This window comes from Symsagittifera roscoffensis, chromosome 7 (assembly GCF_963678635.1).
Source record: "Symsagittifera roscoffensis chromosome 7, txSymRosc1.1, whole genome shotgun sequence".
NCBI lineage: Eukaryota > Metazoa > Xenacoelomorpha > Acoela > Convolutidae > Symsagittifera > Symsagittifera roscoffensis.
In genome coordinates this window covers 9500007-9522591 of record NC_087068.1, presented here as the reverse complement: position 1 = coordinate 9522591, position 22585 = coordinate 9500007, and the positions used below count along the sequence as shown (strand labels likewise).

General features: G+C 37.4%; 1 protein-coding gene across 1 annotated transcript; it reads left to right on the top strand.

The window, feature by feature from the left end:
• Nucleotides 1–322: 322 nt before the first annotated feature.
• Nucleotides 323–21057, top strand: LOC134851418 (uncharacterized). The gene is made up of 7 exons (XM_063867494.1): nucleotides 323–771; nucleotides 1183–1294; nucleotides 12769–12920; nucleotides 13318–13449; nucleotides 14470–14603; nucleotides 16461–16588; nucleotides 20861–21057. The coding sequence occupies exons 1-7, from the start codon at nucleotides 476–478 to the stop codon at nucleotides 20990–20992; spliced, it is 1086 nt and encodes a 361-aa protein (XP_063723564.1). The 5' UTR covers nucleotides 323–475; the 3' UTR covers nucleotides 20993–21057.
• The last annotated feature ends 1528 nt before the right edge of the window (nucleotides 21058–22585 follow it).

Genomic DNA, 22585 nt, shown 5'->3' with positions numbered 1-22585 from the left:
TGAGACCATTTTTTGTTAGACTAGAACGATCAAAAATTTCGAAAGTTTCCTGCCAGTCACTCCAGCCACGTAGCATCAAAAACTATGGGGAAGAAAAAAAGCTGACATTCTTACATGAAGCAGCAGAGTTCCACGGGGCTTGCTTCAATGCTGAATAAGGCCCTAGATATGTTGAATGATAGGGGATTCACAAAACAGGTCGACAAAACAGACCAAATATATTTGTTTCACTTGAAATGAATTTAAAAAAGCAACTTAATTCAGTGCCGCTTCACAAATAAAATTTTACTTTAATGTTTTGTTTTGTTTGCTTAGTATTTGACGCGCATATAATTTTTGATAAATGTACATTATTGTACCACCAATGCACATGAAGCTGAACACTTCTAAACCGTGAATGATTATTAGTCACAGTTTTGATTTTTTTCATCGTTGAAAAAGTTTGAGTACAAAAATCATTAGAATCGCTGATATAATGTACTTTGCCGCAGTTCAGCTCAGAAAAACCAGATTAATTATTTTGTGGATTATTTTAATTGTTATTATTTTTTATGCAATTGCAAATTATTTTTTTGGCACTGAAAAATTTGAAGGGCTATATGAAAAGATTGCGAAAACTGGTGTAGGTCGGGATTCGAACCCCTGCAATGAGAGTTGGAGCTCGGGAAATACAGTATGGATGATCGAGACCAAGTATTTAGAAACGGTTAAGCCACTCATACAATGTGAGATTGAGAGTTATGTCAAATTGATGCCAGAAGTTTGCTTAAGGTGAGAAAATATTAATTACTGCGCAAAAGGAAACGGATTTTCAATCAAAAATTAATTTCTTCCATCTTGCCAGTTTCTTTTATGTCGATCAAAATGATTATCCAGGCTCTTTCAAAACACTAAAAAGATCTGAATTTCACAAGGCTTGAAGATAAGGCGCTGAAATCAAGCTTATTCAGCATATAAACTCCCCCTACAAAAGTGGTTACATAGAGGAGCCCACAGCCTCCTCTCAAAAAATTTAATGAGGAGAAATCATTCAATGGGGGGGGGGGGATTGAATGAGGAGGAGGGGGGGGGGGGCAATTGATGGAGGGGGTCCACAAAAAACCGAAGTCATGAAATAGCACACCGAGACAATATAAATGAGTTCGGTTGTTATTAATTTAGTGGTTATGATTGTGGTTTCAGATTGTTGCTCATTGACCCCTCGAATAACATTCCTCAACTTATGTCCGAAGTCCACTCAGTACTCGGAAGGGACCTCACCAGCACTTTTCACATGGTCCATATGTCAGCAGAGGTACAAATTTTTGTCGAACTACTGTTTTTTATTTTATCTAAGTAAAATGTTTAAATCAATAGGAATTCGAACCTTGCTACTTGATTTCTCCCTGTTAAAAAAATTGACCGTAGCTAAGATTTTGATTGAAAAAAGTGGCAATATTTGTGTTTTTTTGGTCTACCGTGTTTTTTTTTGTATAAGGGGGTTCACGTGAGATTGCAGACTCTTTATGCTATTAGTGATCTTAATACTATTTTTGTTTTGTTGCTCTGAAGCAGCAATCAGGTGGTTCCATTGACAAGTTTGTTGAACCAGAAAAAATTGAAGTTAAAGGTTGCAGTGCACTAATATCTTGTAACTCAGAGTTTTTTCCAAAATCTACCCGTTTCTCAATTTAACAGACTAAAAAGACATTTTAAATGGGAAATATGGGCTGAATAAAACAAAAGTTGTAATAAATGGAACAACTGAAACGTGAAGCTAAGAAAAGTTAATTTTCAACAAAATTTAATATTTAAAATTAGTATTGTTTTATTCTTTGGTAAATTAGGTGTTAATTGTGATATTGCATGCAGTTATCATTGTTGATTTTCACTCAGAATCAAAATTTCTTTTACTAGCAGCATGGCATATTTAACCAAGTCGTTATTTAGAATTTACATGTCTGTGAAGTATTAGTACGGGTTGTTTTCGTGATATTCAAGGTATTTAGTATCAAACAAGATTGCTCGTATATCAGAGTGAAGCCCTGAATTTTCCGACTGTCATTTACTTCACTGTCCAAAATTTAGTGCAGAACATTTACAATTTTCAAACCCCAGAACTTTACAAAAAATAATCGGGTTAAAAATTTTTTTATATTTGAACTCAGAAAGTCGATATCTTCAATGGAGTACGAAAAATTTTGTGTTGAAAATTATTATTTGGATTGCAGAAATCAACTGAAAAAAAAACACCACACTGAGCATATATTTTCCGTTTTCTTCGAAAGTCGGAACAATATTTTTGTCCCATTGTCCTAAATGGACACATTGTCATTCAAATTATATAATACGAATTAAATTTACGCGAAAATTAAAGTGTCGTCTTTGGGAAATTTGACTGTTTAGACCCAATATATCCCTTCTATATTGTCCGCTGAGTCCCTTCCCTAAATACCAGAACCAGCAAGGTGTGAGGTATGATCCGGTATTTGGCGACAATCCCATCGGTTGAAAAGTTGAGTTTGGTGGTCGATCGATGTACTACACTGGGTTGCGTACCCTTTACTCAATTGCTCTCGACTGTTCTTTTCCTCGGAAAGAATCGCAAGAAACTGGATAGTAATTGAATTCAGAAATAAATACGTGAATTGCTGAGTATAAGGGCCGCTAAGTGGCCTGAATACAATTTATTAAGTATCAATGAATTTAATCTGCGATAAGTTCCCGAAAACTGCCCCTTGCAAATCACTTTAAAAACAATTCTAAACAACTCTTCAACTTGCTTTACAAAGCTTCACTAAAAATTTTGCGTCGAGAACTCACTTTAAAAATTTTACGAGTCACTCTCAGGACCCGTCTGAATTCTATAAGTCTCAATCTTGTTCTCTAACTAACTGAGAACCAACCACTCGCTCTCACAGCACAATTGTTCTCTCTACTCTGATTGAGAGCCAACTACTCTTAATAGTAGTTAACCACTGTTCTCTAAGTAACTGAGAACCCACTACTCTCTCTAGTAGTTATCAACTGTTCTGTCCAGTTCGGTGATTGTGCCTGAATTGCATATCGTTATCTTTATTTACTTTAGGTTCGGTCAGAGGCGTACAGTTCCCTATCCCTACTAACATTCACTTAACTAGCTGCCACTCAGGACTTATCAGCTGAATCAACCATTAGGTCAGCTTTAATTAAACATCGGGGTGGCACTTAGTTAATCAGGACATACTGAGCAAACATTGGGTTCAACTAAAAAATCAGCTCCCAATTGTATTTGACAAATGCCCCTTGCATGATTTTATTTTGGTTCTTCCTAACTTTTTCCCTTTAGTATGAATTGGGTGGTTCTCACACCACCGGGAATTTAACATCCGTGATACTTGAAAAGTTTCCATTTTTGGTCATCTTTAATTTTATTCCCCGAAGTCCAAGGGCTGGGTAATTCCCTTCCCCCTGTCCGTTTTGATCCGAAAAAACACCATAAAAATTTATTTAATATGCTAGGGCTGTTCATAAAATCTTCATCCCGAAATTCCCATTTCCCCCCATAGATGTTCTCAATTTTTTTCCGGGGCTGTATTTTTACTTGTTTGTCGTTCTTATCGAAAGTCCAAGTGGAGTGGGTTAAGCTGACCCCAATGTTTGCTAATAACAGAAAATCACTTTCGCTCGCGTACAAAGGTCAAAACCAAAAATACTCGATTTAGGTGCCTCCCCTTACCTCCCCAGGTGGGTAGGCACCCGTTACGGATCCTTACAATGCTAATTTACCGCTTTTCAGTTGGTTCCAGGGGTCTTGGGGTCAAACTTGCCAAATGACCTCTTAGAGGTCATCCTAGGTCAAATGAGGTCAAACGCGTCCAAACGTCTTATTTTCGATGGGAGATCATTCCCACTAAGTTTCATTCATATCGGACCATCCCTTCCCATATTTTCGAAAAATTTGGGTCAATTAACACTTTTCTCTAAATTTGCCATTTTCACCCCATAGGAAGTTCCGGAGGGAATAGGGTCACTAGGGTTCCCCCTACTGGGTTGGGCCCTCCTTCACATTGTTGCATTAAAATCACAAGTCAATTATCGCTATCAGGTTTTAATAGCCTAATTCAATTTTCAAGTGCTAATAGCTTCTGACGTAGCCGCCGGATTGGGTCCAAACATTAATTCATCATAGGTCTCCCCCCAACCTACCATCCCCACAAGTTTCTGCCTCCTAGCATTATCAGGGGTCGAGAAATATCAAAAAGTGGGTTTTGTTTACATAGGGCGTAAAACCGGAAGTAATAACCGGACGCGTTCAAAATCCCGGTGGTGAACTTTCCTTGCCTAGGGCTACAATATATTGCAATATGAAGTCATTCTGACCATTAGTTACCGGTTTACAAAAAGTGCTAATTGCATTTTCGGGAATCCTTATCACTCGCGCCCCAGTGGTCCCAGGGGTCTGGAAATTTGCATGCCCGGCTAAAATCACCCACCAATTTTCATAAGGATCGGACCAGTGGTTCCCAATCCGGAGGGGGGGGGGGGTTTCCAGATTTTTAGCGCTTTTCCAATTTTTCGCCCTAGAGGTCAAATTCAAGGCGCAAAGTCCGATTACGATTGTTTGCTCTCAAAATAAGCTTATCTATCACTGAACTTCCCTGCTACAAGTTCATACAGTCTGTTCACGTTAAAATCAAAGTTCGCAATTTTCAACCATTTTCATCATGAATTATTAATCCTACGCTCAGGTTACTATAGTATGTAATACAGTAGAATCACCAATTCTACAGTCTTCCCGTCTAGTCTATTATTCTCCCGAATAATGCTACTAACAAAGTGTTTTTTTTACCGTCTCTCTACTAAGACAAATAACTAATCTAACACCTCAACTCGACTCTTTGTGTAATATCTAATCCCTCTTTTAACACCATTTTTTTCTTCTAAACTAGACTTTCGTTTTTTTTTGTTGCTATACTACACCGCCTTGTACTACTCTCCAGTTTTCGACACAACTTATATGCACCATCGTTTACGTGTTGGGACGCAGTGAACCGCGGGCTTCAGTTTCCATAGACTCTTACATAATAAATTTATCTATGATAGCACCAAGGGTTGCTTCCTTGAGTGAAGCAACTAAGAGTCTAAGAAAGATTTTACACGCGTTGTGAAATACCTCCACCATTCTATCGAAACAATAAATTATACTACCAAGATTTTTACTGAGTTTCTCTCCGTCTTACTGGTGGAGATGTTTCTAAAGCACTTATAAATATCGCAAACGAGATTAGAATGTGAGAGAGGGAGAAAGAGTTTTTAGTTTTACTCACTGAACTGAATTAAACCCCGTACTAGTTCACCGACTTCTTGTTTCAAGTCTCTTTCATCGCTGCTCCTGTCGTTTCCATCTGTCTACGAGGTGCCGATAGTCCTGCTGCGGCACAGTCCAGTTATCCGACTCCCCCATAGCATCTGGAGGACGCCAACACTGCTTCGGGACCTCGCCCTCCAATGCGGCCGAGCCCCGGTCAACTTCATCTTCACCGAACAAAGACAGCTTTTTCCATCGATCGATCTAATTGTGGAAGTAGGCGGACCCTACATCTCTAAGCTCCACTTCCTTTCTACCGCCGAGCCACTCTCGATCATCGTTTATTTGGAATCGCTTGGATGACCTGAAGAAACCTTCTGATCAGCTACTCGCAAGCAGATTTTGACGTTCGTCCCATCGAATCGCGTCGCTGTCGACTACTTCGTCCACCTCTGTCACTGGAACCACTGCAACTCTCTCTCTCCGTTCGGCCTCCTCCACGAGGTCGTCTCAAAGCTTCATCTAATGAAACAGGCTTTGGGCACCCGTACATTTCGTATTCCTCCACTTTCGTTTCTTGAACCACATTTATGCTGTGATCGTCATAACTCGTCGGCCACCCTTCCAAGATTTTGTCGGGAGACTCCACTGCCGCTGTTATATTCGCAACCAACCTCTTCCGCTTGTCTGATCTTGGAATATGGTTTCCTTTAATCTGTCCGCCTGGTTCATGTGGCAGAGAGGGCCTCTGTTCCGGAGAATGCCCATGAGTCAAGTGCCGTATGGGTACCATTGAACCTTCTCTCGCCCCCGTCCACAAGAAATCTTCTCCGCGACTAATAACCAAAGAGCACTGATACTCTTTCATCGATCGTAGTCCTAGGACCATCTCGGCTTTCAGTTTTGGGACCACAAGCGAACTCGCCTACTGTCCCGTCCCTTGCTAGTTTAAATGGTTCGCGCTTCTTTGGGGACATCCTTTTGCAATGTGGCCCACCTGTCCACAATTAAAACAACCACCCTGGGTCTATGGGTTGTTTCCACTCTGTCGCCCAATTGGATTCGCAGAGTCGCGTTGCTGATTCTCTTCCCGTCGGGTGTGACTCTCTGGCTTGGGGTTACAAGGATCAACGAACCTACCTATCATTGTCGTTAAGTTCTGCATCTGGGCCATCATTTGAGCCGCCAGATCGTTCTGGCGTGATTCCTGCATCTGCATCTGCAATCTCACCTCAACATAACTAGAACTCTGGATATCAATCTGCTTCGCCAGGTTGCTCTGAGCCTTCATCATTTGGTCCAGCCTCTGGTCAGTGTGCATCTGCAATCTCGTCAGCTCCGTCCGTATCTGTTGAGTCTCGGCAGTCAGTAAGTAACTGTCTCCACCAGCCTCAGTCGTCAGGTCGTGAACGTCGTGCACCGATCGAACGTGATCTGGCCGTCTTCAACACTTACGGATCCTTACAATGCTAATTTACCGCTTTTCAGGTGGTTCCAGGGGTCTTGGGGTCAAACTTGCCAAATGACCCCTTAGAGGTCATCCGAGGTCAAATGAGGTCAAACGCGTCCAAACGTCTTATTTTTGATGGAAGATCATTCCCACTAAGTTTCATTCATATCGGACCATCCCTTCCCATATTTTCGAAACATTTGGGTCAATAAACACTTTTCCCTAAATTTGCCATTTTCACCCCATAGGAAGTTCCGGAGAAAATTGAGTCACTAGGGTTCCCCCTACTGGGTTGGGCCCCCCTTCACATTGGTGCATTGAAATCACAAGTCAATTATCGTTATCAGGTTTTAATAGCCTAATTCAATTTTCAAGTGCTAATAGCTTCTGACGTAGCAGCCGGATTGGGTCCAAACATTAATTCATCATAGGTCTCCCCCCAACCTACCATCCCCACAAGTTTCTGCCTCCTAGCATTATCAGGGGTCGAGAAATATCAAAAAGTGGGTTTTGTTTACATAGGGCGTAAAACCGGAAGTAATAACCGGATGCGTTCAAAATCCCGGTGGTGAACTTCCCTTGCCTAGGGCTACAATATATTGCAATATGAAGTCATTCTGACCATTAGTTACCGGTTTACAAAAAAGTGCTAATTGAATTTTCGGGAATCCTTATCACTCGCGCCCCAGTGGTCCCAGGGGTCTGGAAATTTGCATGCCCGGCTAAAATCACCCACCAATTTTCATAAGGATCGGACCAGTGGTTCCCAATCCGGAGGGGGGGTTTCCAGATTTTTAGCGCTTTTCCAATTCTTGGCCCTAGAGGTCAAATTCAAGGTGCAAAGTCCGATTACGATTGTTTGCTCTCAAACTAAGCTTATCTATCACTGAATTTCCCTGCTACAAGTTCATACAGTCGGTTCACGTTAAAATCAAAGTTCGCAACTTTCAACCATTTTCATCATGAATTATTAATCCTACGCTCAAGTTACTATAGTATGTAATACAGTAGAATCACCAATTCTACTTAAAGCATAAGCCAGATAGCATAGGCCATATTTCGATTCCATTATTCACTGAAATCGTGCAAGAATTATCTGGATAGTGATAATGGTAGTCATTTCATATAGTTTTTTAGCAGTTTTTTTAAAAGTCTAAATGATTTTGTACCATGACATCAGCGTAGTTATTTGAATAATTAACATAAAAAACAGCTTGCTGTTTAATTTTTGTTCAGTTTCAAATAATTTGATCATTTGAGTTTTTTCAGCATGTTTCTTGAAAAGTTAAGCTTTGCACTGTCAGCATTTTCAAATTGAAATGTAAAACTTATTTTTTATGAAAAATTAGTGATTCGATTAGCGGTAAAATTATTATGACTTTCTTTAAATGGTTCCTAAAAACAAAAACAAGACTGCTCGTATCAGGCCGAAGCCCTGATTGTTCCGACTGCCTTTTGAGTTGTATGGAGAAGTAATAACATGAAAAAATTAAAATTTGAGATTTTTTGCAAAACCATCCCCCCGCACGCCGTATAAATTGTGATAGATTTCGCTCCTAGTAACAACTCAAGTATGGCAAGTACGCTTAGTTCAACCAATTTGGAACGACTTCTATGGTGGATTAAATCTTCGCTTACGCGTTAATAGCCCGAAATATATCCCGCGTTAATTGTCGCAAATGGGCCGAAATGGCAATCTTCTAACTCCCATAACTTTATTATAAATGATACCTTTTGAATGGTAATAACTGTACGACAGCCCCGTCAACTTAACGACAACAATATCTTTTGAATGATATTAGAAAATTCCGTAAAAAATGGCTGGCTAAAGTCGAAATTTGTCTGAAGAAAAAACCCACCCGAGCACAAATATTCCGTTACGAAAGACGGAACAATAAGTAAACAATGGATCAGATTAACACTCTTTCCAAGTACATGTTCATGACTTGAGATATTTCACTAATTTGTAAGGTTGAAAAAAAAAGAACTAGCGCTACTAGACTTAATTCTTCTGAGCATGATTATTCTACTTTTTTAGGGTACTTTTTAGGTACTTACTTTTTAGGATTTTCTTGGGATGTTGTCGGTGGGGACTGGTGTGGGGGTTGCTGATTAGCAATTTTAGAAAAAATTACAGAATTGAATTTTTTTATGAAGAATTTTTATGTTTACTATAGTATTATTCAATAAAAAGAAATAAAAGAATGGTTGCTAAAGCAAAAGTGATGATTGCCTTTCTTATAAATTTGCACATTGTCATTATGAGTGATGTTAAAAATGTGAGAAAAATTATGAATATTAGAAAAATATCGGTTCTACTAAATAGGGTTCGAAACAATTAAGTAGATATTGAATTATCGTAGGTACTGAATTAGGTACTTTTTTCTTTCACCTAAATCAGTGATACGGGCAAAATGCTAGTTAGCAGGTTTTCTCAGCAGAGCTTTGCAGCAGTGGTGACACACAAAATGAGGTGAAAGTAGGCTGCTTAAAAATTTACAGGGCGCAAAAAATGTTATGGTTACTTTAAGTTTCCATAAAAGTTCTAACAAATTAATCAGTAGAGGGAAACTTTACAGGGAAAAAAACATAACTTTCCCAGTCGAAAATGAATTCAACCCAATTTCATTCAACAGTTAACAATTTACCATGACAATTTCGAGCTGAAACAAACGCGAAAGAATCTTCAGCAAACCATCATTTCTTTTGGCAGTTTTCCTTGAAGCTCGTTCAAAGAAATTTTGGTTTGAAGAAAACAAACACTAAACACTTTCGGCACAAAATGAAAATTAAATGGACCCTTCCCAAATACTGCGAAATACTTATTAAAAAAACCGATAGGTGGTTGATCAAATAGTAACAAAATTAATCAAAAACTGGCGTGAATTAGACCCGAAATGATAATATACTCACCGAAGTTATTCTTTTTTATTTGAATTTGGATATTTTCTCTTACAATGGCAGGTTGTTTCTGCCGCCTTAATAAATAAATCAGTTGAGTATAAGCAAGGGCAGATTTAGTCGGGGCCATTTTTTCCATCAGAAATTTGATTTTTAGAGCAGCAAACCCATTTGATGACTTGGGATTTATTATCTACTTTTTATTCCATTCCATTGGCAATTGAGCGTTAGTAGCAATCAAACCGCAGACATAACGTTAATACGAACTTAACGAGCTTAAACGAGAAAAAAAAAGATTTTTTTTCTCAATAATCATTTGACATATAATTCTCTGTCAAACTTTTGCAACATAAGATTCTTCACAAGATTTCAACAGCGAACCCATTTTTTTTTTCAACATTAGCTTCCTAAAATTTCAACATTAGCTTTTTTCAATATTTCAGTGAAAAACAATCAAGCCAACCCTTAACTTAACGTAAATTGTTTCAGTTTTATTTGAACAAAGTATATGCCAACTTTAGGCTTAGATATTAGATTTAAAAACATAGACTATTTTTTTCGATTCCCAGACCCTGCTTTTGAAAACCAAATAAATATGAAAAAACCTTTACTCGCATCACACATTGAGGGAATCATCAAGATTTTTTATCTACGCAAAGATTTTTGTTGTGCGCTCCAAAAATACTAATCTAAACCTTTGGCAAACATAGTAAATTCGCATTTAATCAAGAAGGGTGTTTTTTAATGAAATCTGAATATACAGTGCAGATTCAAATTAACCGGTTAAAACGCGTTAAACTTGAAATTTAAAACGCGTTTTTCTCTAATTGGGTTGAGTTTAGGTGAAAACTTATTAAGACAAAACTTGCTTAAAATTTTAGCAGAATTAATATGGTGTAATGTGTTTTGCGAAATTCGGGCCCAAAATTTTACCCCAAAAATGGGTCATTTTGGTTTTTTTTAGTTATTCAAAAATTACGCCAAAACTACCCAGTCGATCACAGACATACTTATATCAAACTGAGCCTCCTACGTAGCTCAACAAATTTTAAGAAGAGTATATTCTCAAAAACATTTTGTAAGTTAATTTATTTTGTTTGATAGACAAAAAAGGTCGTTTTTACTATATACCATACCAACTATTTATTTAAAAACAATTTTTGAACAATTTGCAGTTTTTTTGGAGAATATACCCTTCTTAAAGTTTGTTGGGCTACGTAAGGGGCTCATTTTGATCAAATTATGTCTGTGATCGACTGGGTATTTTCGGCGTAATTTTGGATTAACTAAGAAAAGCCAAAATGACCCATTTTTGGGGTAAAATTTTGGGCCCGAATTTTGCAGAACAAATTACAACTTTTAACTCTGCTAAAATTTTAAGCAAGTTTTGTCTTCATAAGTTTTCACCTAAACTCAACCCAATTTGAGAAAAACGCGTTTTAAATTTCAAGTTTAACGCGTTTTGTCCGGTTAACTTAAATCAGCACTGTATATTTATTTTTTTGTTTCCATCTGTTTTACGTTTTCCAGCTCCGAAACTTTTTTTCATAAATTTTTTTTATAGTTGAGTAAAAACACTCAATTAATTTTCATTAATGAAGCAGAAATTGCTTTGTTTGAGTCTTTGCTATTTATGAAGGCCATCAAAACTATATTAATTTCTTTCAAGTTTTATAATTGCCCCTTGTTCAGCATCAACTCTTCAAACAAACCAGTTTGCCATAGTTACGAAACAGTTTGAAAACGAGTTTTTTTAAAGTGCAAGGGGAAATTTAAATGCACTGGGGACACCAGAAAAAAAGATCAGTGATATACTTTTTTCAGTTAAAATCTTTTGAAAATGATTGTTGCTCCATTACGAGGCCAAACTATGCACCCTATAGTCTGTATGTTCTTAGATTCAAGAGACAAATCTTTAAATTTAATCCAAAAATAAAGGACTCGACTTACAAAATGTCCAAAGATTCCGCGTAAAAATACCTGTAACTTAAAATTTGTCGGCTCATTAGCTATGTTGCTGATTCTGCAACGAGTGAATATAGATAGTTGTTACGGATTCCGCAAACGTAACTGGATTCCGCAAGTTTTTTCAGATTCCGCTCACAATTTCACGGATTCCGCTTTCAATTTGCTGAATCCGCTTACAATCTGCAGATTCAGCTTACAAATGCGGATTCCATGACAGCTTAAGCTTACATATATTTTTATTTGTTTTTGGATTTTACAAACTGTACCGGATTCCGCAAATTTAATTGCGGATTCCACACATTTTGTTGCGGATTCCGCAAAGTTGCCTGTTTTTAGAGTGATCTTGAGCAATGCAGTGTTTTAGCTATTTTTCCGTGGAATCTAAAATAGCAGAGAATATCACAGAAAATTAGCAATTATGCGGATTCCGCAACAGTTCTGTTTTTGGCCTGTTGCGGATATCACTTACCATTCACAAAACACATAGTGCATCGAAAACAAAGCATTAATCACGCCAAGTTGCCAGCAATTCACAAACAGAGATCAAAAATGTCAAATACCATCAACTTTCGGCACTGTTGAGCCCGTTCTCAGATTCGGCACTGTTGTTCTTTGGCACTGTTGAATGACCCCCTAAAAGCGAGGATTTTTTCAACACTTCGATGAGTTCATTAAATTTTTGTCTTTGTATGAACTAACTATCTGTCAGTTTTGCTTGTTCTCGCCGGATTTGAAACCAAACTTGTCAACGGTTACGAAGTGACAAGCTTTTCAAAAACTACAGTTCATTTGAACGTCTCTCTATTTCGCTTGTTTGACTTTTATTATTAATTGGCGAGTGCTTTAAAAAATCAACATGATACATATATAAAGTGTCTGCAAAAATTGCGGGAAAATAGGTTTTTTAGTGACTATTGAAGGTTTACTGTTCATGATCGACAACGGCATAAGCTGTAATTTATTTGAACATTATTTCCACAAAATGTTTTCGTGGAATATAAAATTTTACCTTATCCATCGCACTATCTAATTTAAAAAAGGTTCAAATTTACTGTAACAAATTTTGAATTTAATCTGCAGTTTATTTATGAAAACAAGGTCGGAATCATTGATTTATTTGCCTACTCAGAATCCGAATACTCGTTTTTATTATGGAAAAATTTCGTTTGTTTGTTCGTAGGACCTCTTCAGGGACACCCCGATTGCATTGATTTGGCCGAAAATGAGTGGATCCAGATTCAGTCCTGTCCACCTGGCCGCCGCTGCCAGAGTAGTGCTTCTGTACAAGTTCGGAGGCATGTACACCGACTCAGACGTCATACTTATGAGACGGTCAGTGTTTAACCCGGGTTGCCGTCATTTCAAGAATAACATCGACCATACATTTTCATGTTTGGGGACTATGGAAACTGCATAGGAAAATGTATAATAAGCATTTTTTCACTCAAATTTGTGGCAGTTTTTGTTTAATGAGAGCAACTTTGGCATCAACAAAATTAGCGTAAATTGTTTCGGGGGTTATAATTAATAGAACGGTCGTTTTGTTTTAAATTATTATAACTTATGATTTCAAGCATGTGAGACCGTTATGTGACCATGTCTCAAACTAAAATGTGTATATTTAGATTTGTTGAATTATACTGGCGGGGATTTACTTTTTTTGCAAGTTCAGAGGAATAAATGCTTCTTCTTCTCTTCATTTCATCACTGTTGTTGTTTTTTTTTGCAGACCCACCTTCGGTCCCAAATTTCTAACTCGCAGTGCCTCCTCCCCCACCTTAATGTTCGCCATCTTCGCCCACCCGAAACACGACCCCCTTCTACTTTCAGCACTCGAGGCCATAGCTGCAAACTACGAAAGGCAAACCAAACAATTCATATTTTACTGTCTAATTTATGAATTAAAAACCTAACAGTTTCGCCAGTTTGACTTTATCAAACTTAAAAATGATAGCACTGTGTGTTCAAAAAGTTTTTAATTGACGAGCGTGAGTACTTTGAAAAATTTTGCCAACCATTTGAAAATTACCTCATTATAAAGAAAAAGCCGAAATCCGAAAAATCTTAATTTTTTGAACCAGTGGGAAGCGCTGGTCGTAAGTTTTCCAAATAGTAGCTTAATTTTAATATGAAAAACCGTTACAAGACCATGTCACACATTTTTTAATATATACGAAAAAGAAAAATATAGAACGGCTTTAATGAGTTTCTTTGAAGGTTCATGTCTGACCTTCAGATATTGCTAGCGGAACTCCTTCGGAGCGAACGAATCAGTGTTATTGCGTTTAGTTTGAAAGAACACACATTTTAAATGAATTCGATTCTTTACTTTTTATTTATAATAAATAAGTTTAGATTAGCTAAGTCAACAAATAATTTTATTAAATGTCTGAAAGTATTTAATTTTTGCAAGTGTCTGGAAAATTGGTCTCGATAGACTAAAAATTGGTAGCGAATGTCTGAACATATGTTAAAAAATTATGGTCAGAACGATGAAGTAGACTTAATTTGATATAAAAAAGTACCAGAAGCGGCGATAGAAACATTGGCCTCTGAGGCAAAACCTGTCACATTGGAATAAGCTCGAACTTCAAACAAATCGGGAAAAAAAAATCCTTTTGGAATACTCCCACTGACACCGAAAAGCGGTTTTTGGAAAAACGATTGTTGGTAAAACTGATATTTGTTAAGTAATCGGAAAGAAGCTCATGGCGATAGCAAAAATTTTTAAACTGTATCAAATATTCAAAGGCCTTATTCAAGGTTTTTTCTTCGGTCTTGGCAATCGGGGAGGCCTCTTCTCAGTCTGAAAAAAATGGTTTCACTCTGCTGAAACCCACTCATAAATTTAGAAATAAAAACAGTAAAATATGTTCAATAGCAACGCGTACACTGGCGTGTCCATTCACTATCACAAAAGAGTGCAGAACTTCTGCCGGACACAGTGTGGAATCAGCCAAAAGAGGCTCTATGACAACAAGACCAGCTTCATGTGCTGTGACATGCAAATAGTCGGTAAGAATCCGCCAGTCTTTTTTCTGGTTTGGAATAGCCCAATTGCTGATTCAGCTTTCGAAGAGACTGATCTGACTTTCGAAGAGACTAATTATTATGCAGGGGTGCTTTTTTATTTACACCAATTTCAAAAGTGTTCGACTTTCCAACTAAATATTTTTTACGGAATTTTCATATTAGCAAAAAATATTGATGCGTCCAGACAACTGAAATTTCGCGTCCAGACAATTCGGTTAAGTTTTTTTCGGCTCAAACATTCAATGACGTGAGGACCAAGACGATCCATGCTTTTTGCTTGAATTTTCTGAAATAAGTTGTCCTATGTTGATATTTTCTTTCGTGGAAAAAAATAACCTAAACATCCATTTTCCACCGTAGACAATTCAGCCGATTTGAAATTCAGACAATTCAGCCAAACGTATGCAGATAACTCAGCTAGAGACAATTGAGCCAATAGTAGTGACCGCCGCACTCCCGCCAATGTGTTGCGAGCTTGCCAACAGAGGGTAGAACTCTATGCAAAATTTAGAGCCGGGTGTCGCCAGAAGGCGGTGCCCATCGGCGACCTTAAACCGAGAAATAACTTCATTCCAATTTTTTTCTTTCGAATCTAGCGTTTTGTAAAACTGGATGAATCCATTGTCTGAATTTTAAATAGGCTGAATTGTCTTTGGCCGAATTGTCTGTGCGTCATAGAGATTTCAAGAAGAAGTTGATTGTGAGTTTTATAGATAGCTTCCAAAAATTGGAGTCTGTCATCAAACACGAAACACGAAGCCTCAACTTTGCATGAAATGTGAATTCATATTTGATTGGAGATATTTAAAAAATGCGCAAACTTAGTTGAGACAGTTCTCCATCAAGATATATCACAAGAACTTTAAATATCAATGAACGAAAGAAACACATTTATTTAAGTGTGTGGTTATCTCAATTTCTATTTTGCGAGTGAGAAAATTTTTAAAGGGATTTTAAATTTTTTACGGTTTTTTACAAATTTTTATTATCATAACATTTTTAACAGATGATAAAGGGTAGCAGCCAGTCTTTTTGCTATGTTTCAAGAATTGTCCGAGTTTTTACTGTTATTCGGCAAAAATGTGGGGGAAAACACTATGCAAAAATGCGCAAAGTAACACCAAAGTAATACCTACTTTAGGTTACGCAAAAGTGCAATATATGTTTTAGGTTCGCTCAAAGTCGCACAAAATTTCATCGGTTGCGCAAATTCGCAGAACACCTATTTTGCGTCGCATTGGTCGCATCGTACACATTTTGAGTCTCAATTGTCTGAACAAAAGTCCCCAACCTGGACCCTGGTAGGAGACAACTTCCTGGATACATCAAATTGTTTACCGTGAAAACTATTTTAGCGTACAAAATCTACATGACTGTCAAACACTGTCAAAATGCTTTTTTTCTCGATCAAAAAACTCCTGAATCGAACTCATCCGTTTTTCCTCAATTGACTACTCAAACAAAGCCCAAAGGTTTTTTTCTCGGTCGAAACGCTTTTTGTTGAAAAATCCTGGGTCGAACTCAGTCGAAACACATTCGAAATTATTTCTCTCTGCCGAAACTCTTCTCGGCCAAAAAACTAGTCGATCTCAGCTGAAACGTTTTTCCTCGGTCGAAATTAGTCGAAACATTTTTACTCGATCCAATTCGGTCGAAATGTTTTTCCTCGGTTGAATATAATCGAAACAAAGGCAGTTTGGGTCAAGACGGTGAAAACATACCAATTTTTGGTCGAGTCGGTCAAAACATAACTCGCAAACCTCTACCCGGGTAATAATTATTAAATTCTCAGAACCTCTAAAAATTAACAAAAAATGATCAAATGACAATTGTTTTCAGCCAGTGCTTTGGGCCACAGCGGCCGTGAAATGAGTCTGGATCAGGCGGAGAAAGCTGGTGGCACATTCTACCACTACGCCAGATCGTTCCTCTGTCTCAACCACAAAAACAAAGACACTGATTTACAGGTATAGTTTTCATAAATAATTTCAAATAATTTCATAAAGAAAAAGGCCAAGTTCAAGCAGTCATTCTTTTAGAAATTGGAGTAGCTTTTAAAACAGGGGGTGTTTGAAACAGAGGAGCAAGGGATGAACAAATGAAGAACTGATGATCAAATAAACGGCCATGTTTTTTTTATCTTAATACAATTTTGTTTCTCGTACAAATAAAAATCAGAAGCCATGCTAATTTTTGAGATTACAATTCTGATGTTTAAATACATACCGGTGAATGACAAGCGTACATGTTTGGGCTCTATTTTTAACTAGACCCGTAGTACCTTGATCATTTTATGAGGAGAGAGCGCTACAAAATCAACACATTGGATACAATTAACTCATTTCACTTCTGTTGTAAGAAATTTCTAATGAACTTCTGCTATTATTGATTGAAGTTACAAGCTTGATTTTTGGTTTATTCCAAGCTTGATAATTCTCAATTTTCGGTAATTAAAAATTAAATCAATGATAACAGAAAACCATAAAGTACTTTTTAGCTAATTTATTTAGCCGAAACTTTATGATAAGTTTTTACTAGAGAAAAAATTGATTAAATTTTTCCAAGGTGTTGATTTTGTAAGCTCTTTCTACATAAAATTATCAAGAATTATGGGCAAAAGCGGATTTAGTGTGATGAGGGCGGATGCCCCCTTTCAGGGTTTCGAACCCCTGCCGACCCAAAGATCCACCTTTGTATTATTTTGAGATATCCATTTTTGGCTGACGGATCCTAAATTTGGCTGACGGAAATACCTGTTGAATGGGTTCAGTTTTTAAACGGGCTCCCAATGCCCATCAATAGATAAGTAAAACGAGAATGTAATAAAATGTCGACTTTTAAATCAGATTTATTAAATTGGATTAAGTCTGTTAAACTCATTTTCAGTAAAAAATCATTTGGAGCAAAAGTGAAACGTTAATTGCTTACGCTAACTTGCCGTCCATTTGTGTCTATTTTTTCAATTACGAGCCAAAAGGCGTTCTTTGTTTGTCTAATTTTCTCCTATGACCGGCGCGAATCTAGGATTTTTGCGAGGGGGGAGGGGCGGAACTCAACAAAGCCTAAACAAAGTTATAAAAAGTGAGTCTGCAATTTTCTGAGGCAAATCTGTCTATGACATGATGAACTTTTATTTCCACTTCTTTGTGAATATATATCAAAGCTAAACTTGACAAGCGATCTACATCCATATTTTGACAGATTTTTAGGTCATCAGTGAAAATTTTTGGTATTTCGCTCTAATCCTCCAGACTTGGAACTCGCTCCCAAAGTCGCCATCCGGCAGTACCTTTTTATACTGGTCGACCAAGTCATCAAAATGTTCTTCAGTTGCTTGCATATTTGTCCGAAATACCGCGAAGAAGGAGCTTGCACATTTTGAAGCAAAACGCGGCAGCCGCTAAGAACCTTTCCTGCAAGTCTAACATCACGAAGTCGATGAAAGGCAGGTAGACAGTCTGACGGAAACGATCGTAGGCTCATTTAGCTGTAGCACGCCGGCCTCTCCGACCCTCTAGTTGGACGTCACCAATTTTGATAGCGTCGGCATGGATCCTTTGATAGCAACCACTACCTTCACCATTCCGCCATTGCTGGAAGAGAAGACGCAAGTCCTTTATGTCAATGGACTCAGTGGACTCAGTCAAGGCTAGGATCAGGGGAACTCTGTCATCTCTGTGGCCTCGGAAGAATAGTCCAAGTCGAGTATTAAATACAATTGTACTGATGGTCGGCACCAAAAACTGCATGTTTCTCTCCATTTCTTTGGCAACCGCTTGGCCGAGGGAAACATCGATGTGCCGCTCTGGGTGCTTGAATGAATCCAGGAAAGCCTGCACTTTCTCCAAAGTCTTTTTGTGATAGGATTTCATCTTATGAGGATCCAAGTAGTTTGACAAGCGTGCAAACTTCAGGAAAGGCTTGTTGACAAGTTGTACTTCGGAAAAACCGCCAGCTTTCCTCCTCGATGTCAGCTTTCCTCCTCCTTCGTGACAACTTCAAATGGCCAGTTTTGCAGTGGGGGTCTGTTTTGAATGTCCAAAAAAGCAAACGTAAACACCACGGTCCATCTCCAGCGAGTTGAAGTTGTAGACTTCTATGTCTATGCAAGCTGGAGACTTCACGGCTTGCACAGAGAGCGGAGATATAGAACAAATCGGTGAAAAAAAATCTTCTTTTATTGTGGCCAAAGGTTCCAGTGGCTCTAGGAGCCTCGAAGGTTCAGGTATGGGCGTATCAGAACTTGGTGACACAGGGTTGCGAGGCTCGGGAGTAGAATCTCTGGATGGGGGTGGTGACTTCTTGGGTCCACTGGTGAAGAAGGCCTTGAGCATTTTGAAGTCACAAGCCTTGGAAGTTCAGCCCAGAGTGCAATGTGATGTCCAGTGAGGAAGATTTTAGAACACCAGAATGGGGGCACCCAAAATTTTTCAGACCTCTAGTACTTTCGGACCTCTACTACAAATAGACAGGCGCCGATAGCGCCCTTTTAAAAAAAATTCGAAAAAAAACAGAGGGGGGCCTTTTGGGTTGCGTCGGTGTCAAATTCCTGAATTGGTTCCACCGGCAATTTTCAGCATTTTTTTGCTAATAGACCCGTTTTTTATTCAAGACTAAAACTGGATACATCTATGTGGGAATCCGTGAATCGATAGAAAAATTCGGCCTGCGAATAATACAACTCCAAACCAAGTTCCAAAAAAGCATGTAAAATGAAAAGAAAAAGACAAAAGAACACACAAACAAGATGAGCATAGAAATTCAAACGCAAATGAAACTCAAGCAGAGCATCTGAAAATCGATTTGTCTCCTCTGTTTGAAATAGTGGCCAGTCGTTAAGCAGAATGGGTCCAAGAGCAGAAGAATAGATATTTTAAGAATTTTCAATATTTTCGAAAAAGCATTATTTTATGCAAAGTTTGAATAACTTAATCGAGATTTTTTTTATAAACTCAGTTTAAAAAATGATAAAATTACTCATTTCATGCATTTTTATGCATTTTCTTAGTTTTATGTGCGATTAATTAATTGTTTTTTTTAATTAGCCCGTATAAATCTGTAAAAGTTGACATTTTTCTGCTTTTCTGATTTTTTATTTATTCGGCTCTTATACCATTCTGCTTTTTGCTCCGCCTCCGTTTGAAGTGTATCAAACTTTGCTGAGTTCATCCGTGTTTTTGTTCCGTTTTTCAAAGAAAGTAAGGATCATTTGCACTTGCGTTGGTTTTTCCTATTCAGTCAATTTGCGGCTGTTTAACTAAGCGTTTTTGACAAACTTTTCAACTACTGAAAATTATTATCATCTTAGTGTCAATTTTAAAAATTTAATTTGTTTTTGCTCATTTTTCGTAAAATTACGGGATTTTGAAAAATGCTAATTAGTATAATTAACCCGCGATAAACTGCGTTCTTGTAACACGCGCAAGCGGCAAATTATTGAGTTCCAAATTAAAATGAGGCCAGCAATTTAGTCTCATTAAAACAATACGAACACCATCTTTATTTTTAACATAGCGTGTGTGGTGATAAAATGAAGAAAAAATGAAAACATAGCTTTTTCAATTTTTTTTCGGATATTTCGTCATTTTTCAGCCAAGTTTTTTTTAATTGACCTCAAAGTGAAGTTGGAACAATCAGGGCTTCGCATTGATATACGAGCAGTCTTGTCTTTGTTATGTTTGTTTATGTTTTAGTTTTTTCTATTGTTCTGAAAAACCAATTTTCGTTTAGGAGGGAAAATTTGCCAATTTCATAATGTCAGCCAAACAAATAATTTGTTTCTAATGGTTTGTAACAGAGGTCATTATTTAGTAGTTTGTTCTGATGCTTGCTGATTTTTTTTTAAAATGGGATTTCAAGCAAGTAACTCTTCACAGCGCTCAAGATGTATGTTTTCCTTAGTAGATTGCTGTTAATGTAATATAAATTACTACGATACAAGTTTTAACGGTAAGATCACTCACAATTATATTCAAACACATCCAATATTTTTCAGATCGAGTGATACCAGGGAAAAAGAAATAAGTTTTTATTTTAGACTAAATCGTTAAACTAAATTGTTTTGTCAGTAAGACGGTGTATTATGAGAATGATTTCTACAAACCTCTTAACTTGAGATTTTATTGAGAAAGAAATGTTGTGGTTGGGAAACATAATCTTGTATAATTTATAATTAGGTATTAGCAGAAATTTTTTATACCCAGTAACCAATTATGTTGAGTCAACTCTTTGTTTTATAGGTGAAAACGTCTGACCACCATGTTGCACAAGTAGCCCGAAAGTATTGTCCAATCACAGTAGAGAACCACTCCAACTTCGTCATCAGCTGCGAAAACCTCGGAAAAAATGGTTTCAGAGGAGAAAAACCATGAAGACAAATGGGCAGCATAGCAGTTTAAAATTCAATTGTTCAATGATTAATTTAATAGTCATTTTACCGAGCTCGATAGCAAAAGCTGACTTCAACAAAACATCCCACACCACAATGTCAAAAAGTTTTGTGCACGCCTTGCTTGAAGCAGGGGCGGATTTGGAGGGGGGCGTACGCCCCTTTTCCTCGGGAATTCGACCCCCTGCCGACCCAGAGGGTCCCCTTTTGTGCTATTTTGAGATATCCATTTTTGGCTGACGGACTATGGCGGACCGTTGGCGCCAACGTATATTAATTTTGAAGGAGTAGCACGCGCCAAAAAATGCTATTTCAAACATTTGCCTGTGGCTCAGAAAATTTGGCCAAAACAGGGCCTTTAGTACTTTGGGAGAGCTCAGAAAATCAATTTGGTCGACCTAAAACAAAGGTCGACAAAATTTTTGATAATTTTTGGAAAATCCGCCCCCTCGAGAAAATCTTAGATCCGCCCCTGGCCTGAAGTATAGAAATCGAATACAGAACTATTTTATGCCATATTAGACCTGTATTTTACCGTAATGGATAATTGATTTAATAAAAATTCAATAAGTGAAACTCAAAATTTGTACTGGGAGTGATTATATATTCTGGCTTATTTTGTTGTTGCGACTGGCAATTAATTCTCTTAAATTTTGATGCAGAACTCAAACTTAATTTCAAGTTTACGTTGAGAGCAGTTAATGATAGAAGAAAAACTTCTAAATGAAATAGCACAAACAGAGGCCACCTCACTTTGCAGTTAAATGCTGATTTTTCATATTTAGGTTATTTGAAACCATTTTGAAACCTGAAACCAATTCGGAAACAGAATTTAAAATAGCAGTCAAAAGTTGTCATACTTTTGGGCAATATTTAAGAAAAAGATTTATCTGGGAATCTAGTTAGAGAATATATCTAGGAAAACATTAATATTCAGGAAGATTTGTTCTATTTGTTCCGACAATAAGTTCTCAGGATGATTCTAAATAACTTTAGCTTCATTTTGATTTTCATTTGAGAAACGAAATTCTATCAAAATCAGACAAGGTTAAAACCAGTAGAAGGAACAGCAGTAAGACAATATGCAGGAAGTTAAATTGCATCAAAAGTATCCGTGTCCGTAATCAGTATCCCTCTTTCATTTCAGTACGGGAACAAATCCGAGTAGCCTGTTAGAGTATGAGAACACACGTGGTGATCATCACGACTGTCCTCGTCACAGGAAATCAACTCGGTTTCCCCATTTAGACGGCTGATACACACAGTGGCCTGGTGAAAAGTTAATTTATACACCTCGGGTCGCAAATCCGAATTACTTTTCGTTTTAATAATTTTTCTGTGCCCGCCTAGAAACCCCATCTCACTCTAAAGAAAAACGCGGGTGATTTTAAAAGTTTTTTCAGTTTGCTTAACTTAATGAAGTTTTAGTTTGCAAAAAAAGGCTTTTAGTTTGCTGAATAAATATGAGTCATAAAAACAATTTAAAATTACGCACTAATAGTCATACAAATTTGAGAGAAAAGCAGAAAAAAAACAATGATTGAGTAAAACAAACTATTGATTATCGAACGAGTAG

What these genes read in the sequence shown, in the direction of transcription:
- LOC134851418 (XM_063867494.1), top strand. Translation starts at nt 476, where the DNA reads ATGTACTTTGCCGCAGTTCAGCTCAGAAAAACCAGATTAATTATTTTG. An exon ending in ATGCCAGAAGTTTGCTTAAG is followed by an intron (nt 772 to 1,182) that starts GTGAGAAAATAT and finishes TTGTGGTTTCAG; the next exon opens with ATTGTTGCTCATTGACCCCT. An exon ending in TGGTCCATATGTCAGCAGAG is followed by an intron (nt 1,295 to 12,768) that starts GTACAAATTTTT and finishes GTTTGTTCGTAG; the next exon opens with GACCTCTTCAGGGACACCCC.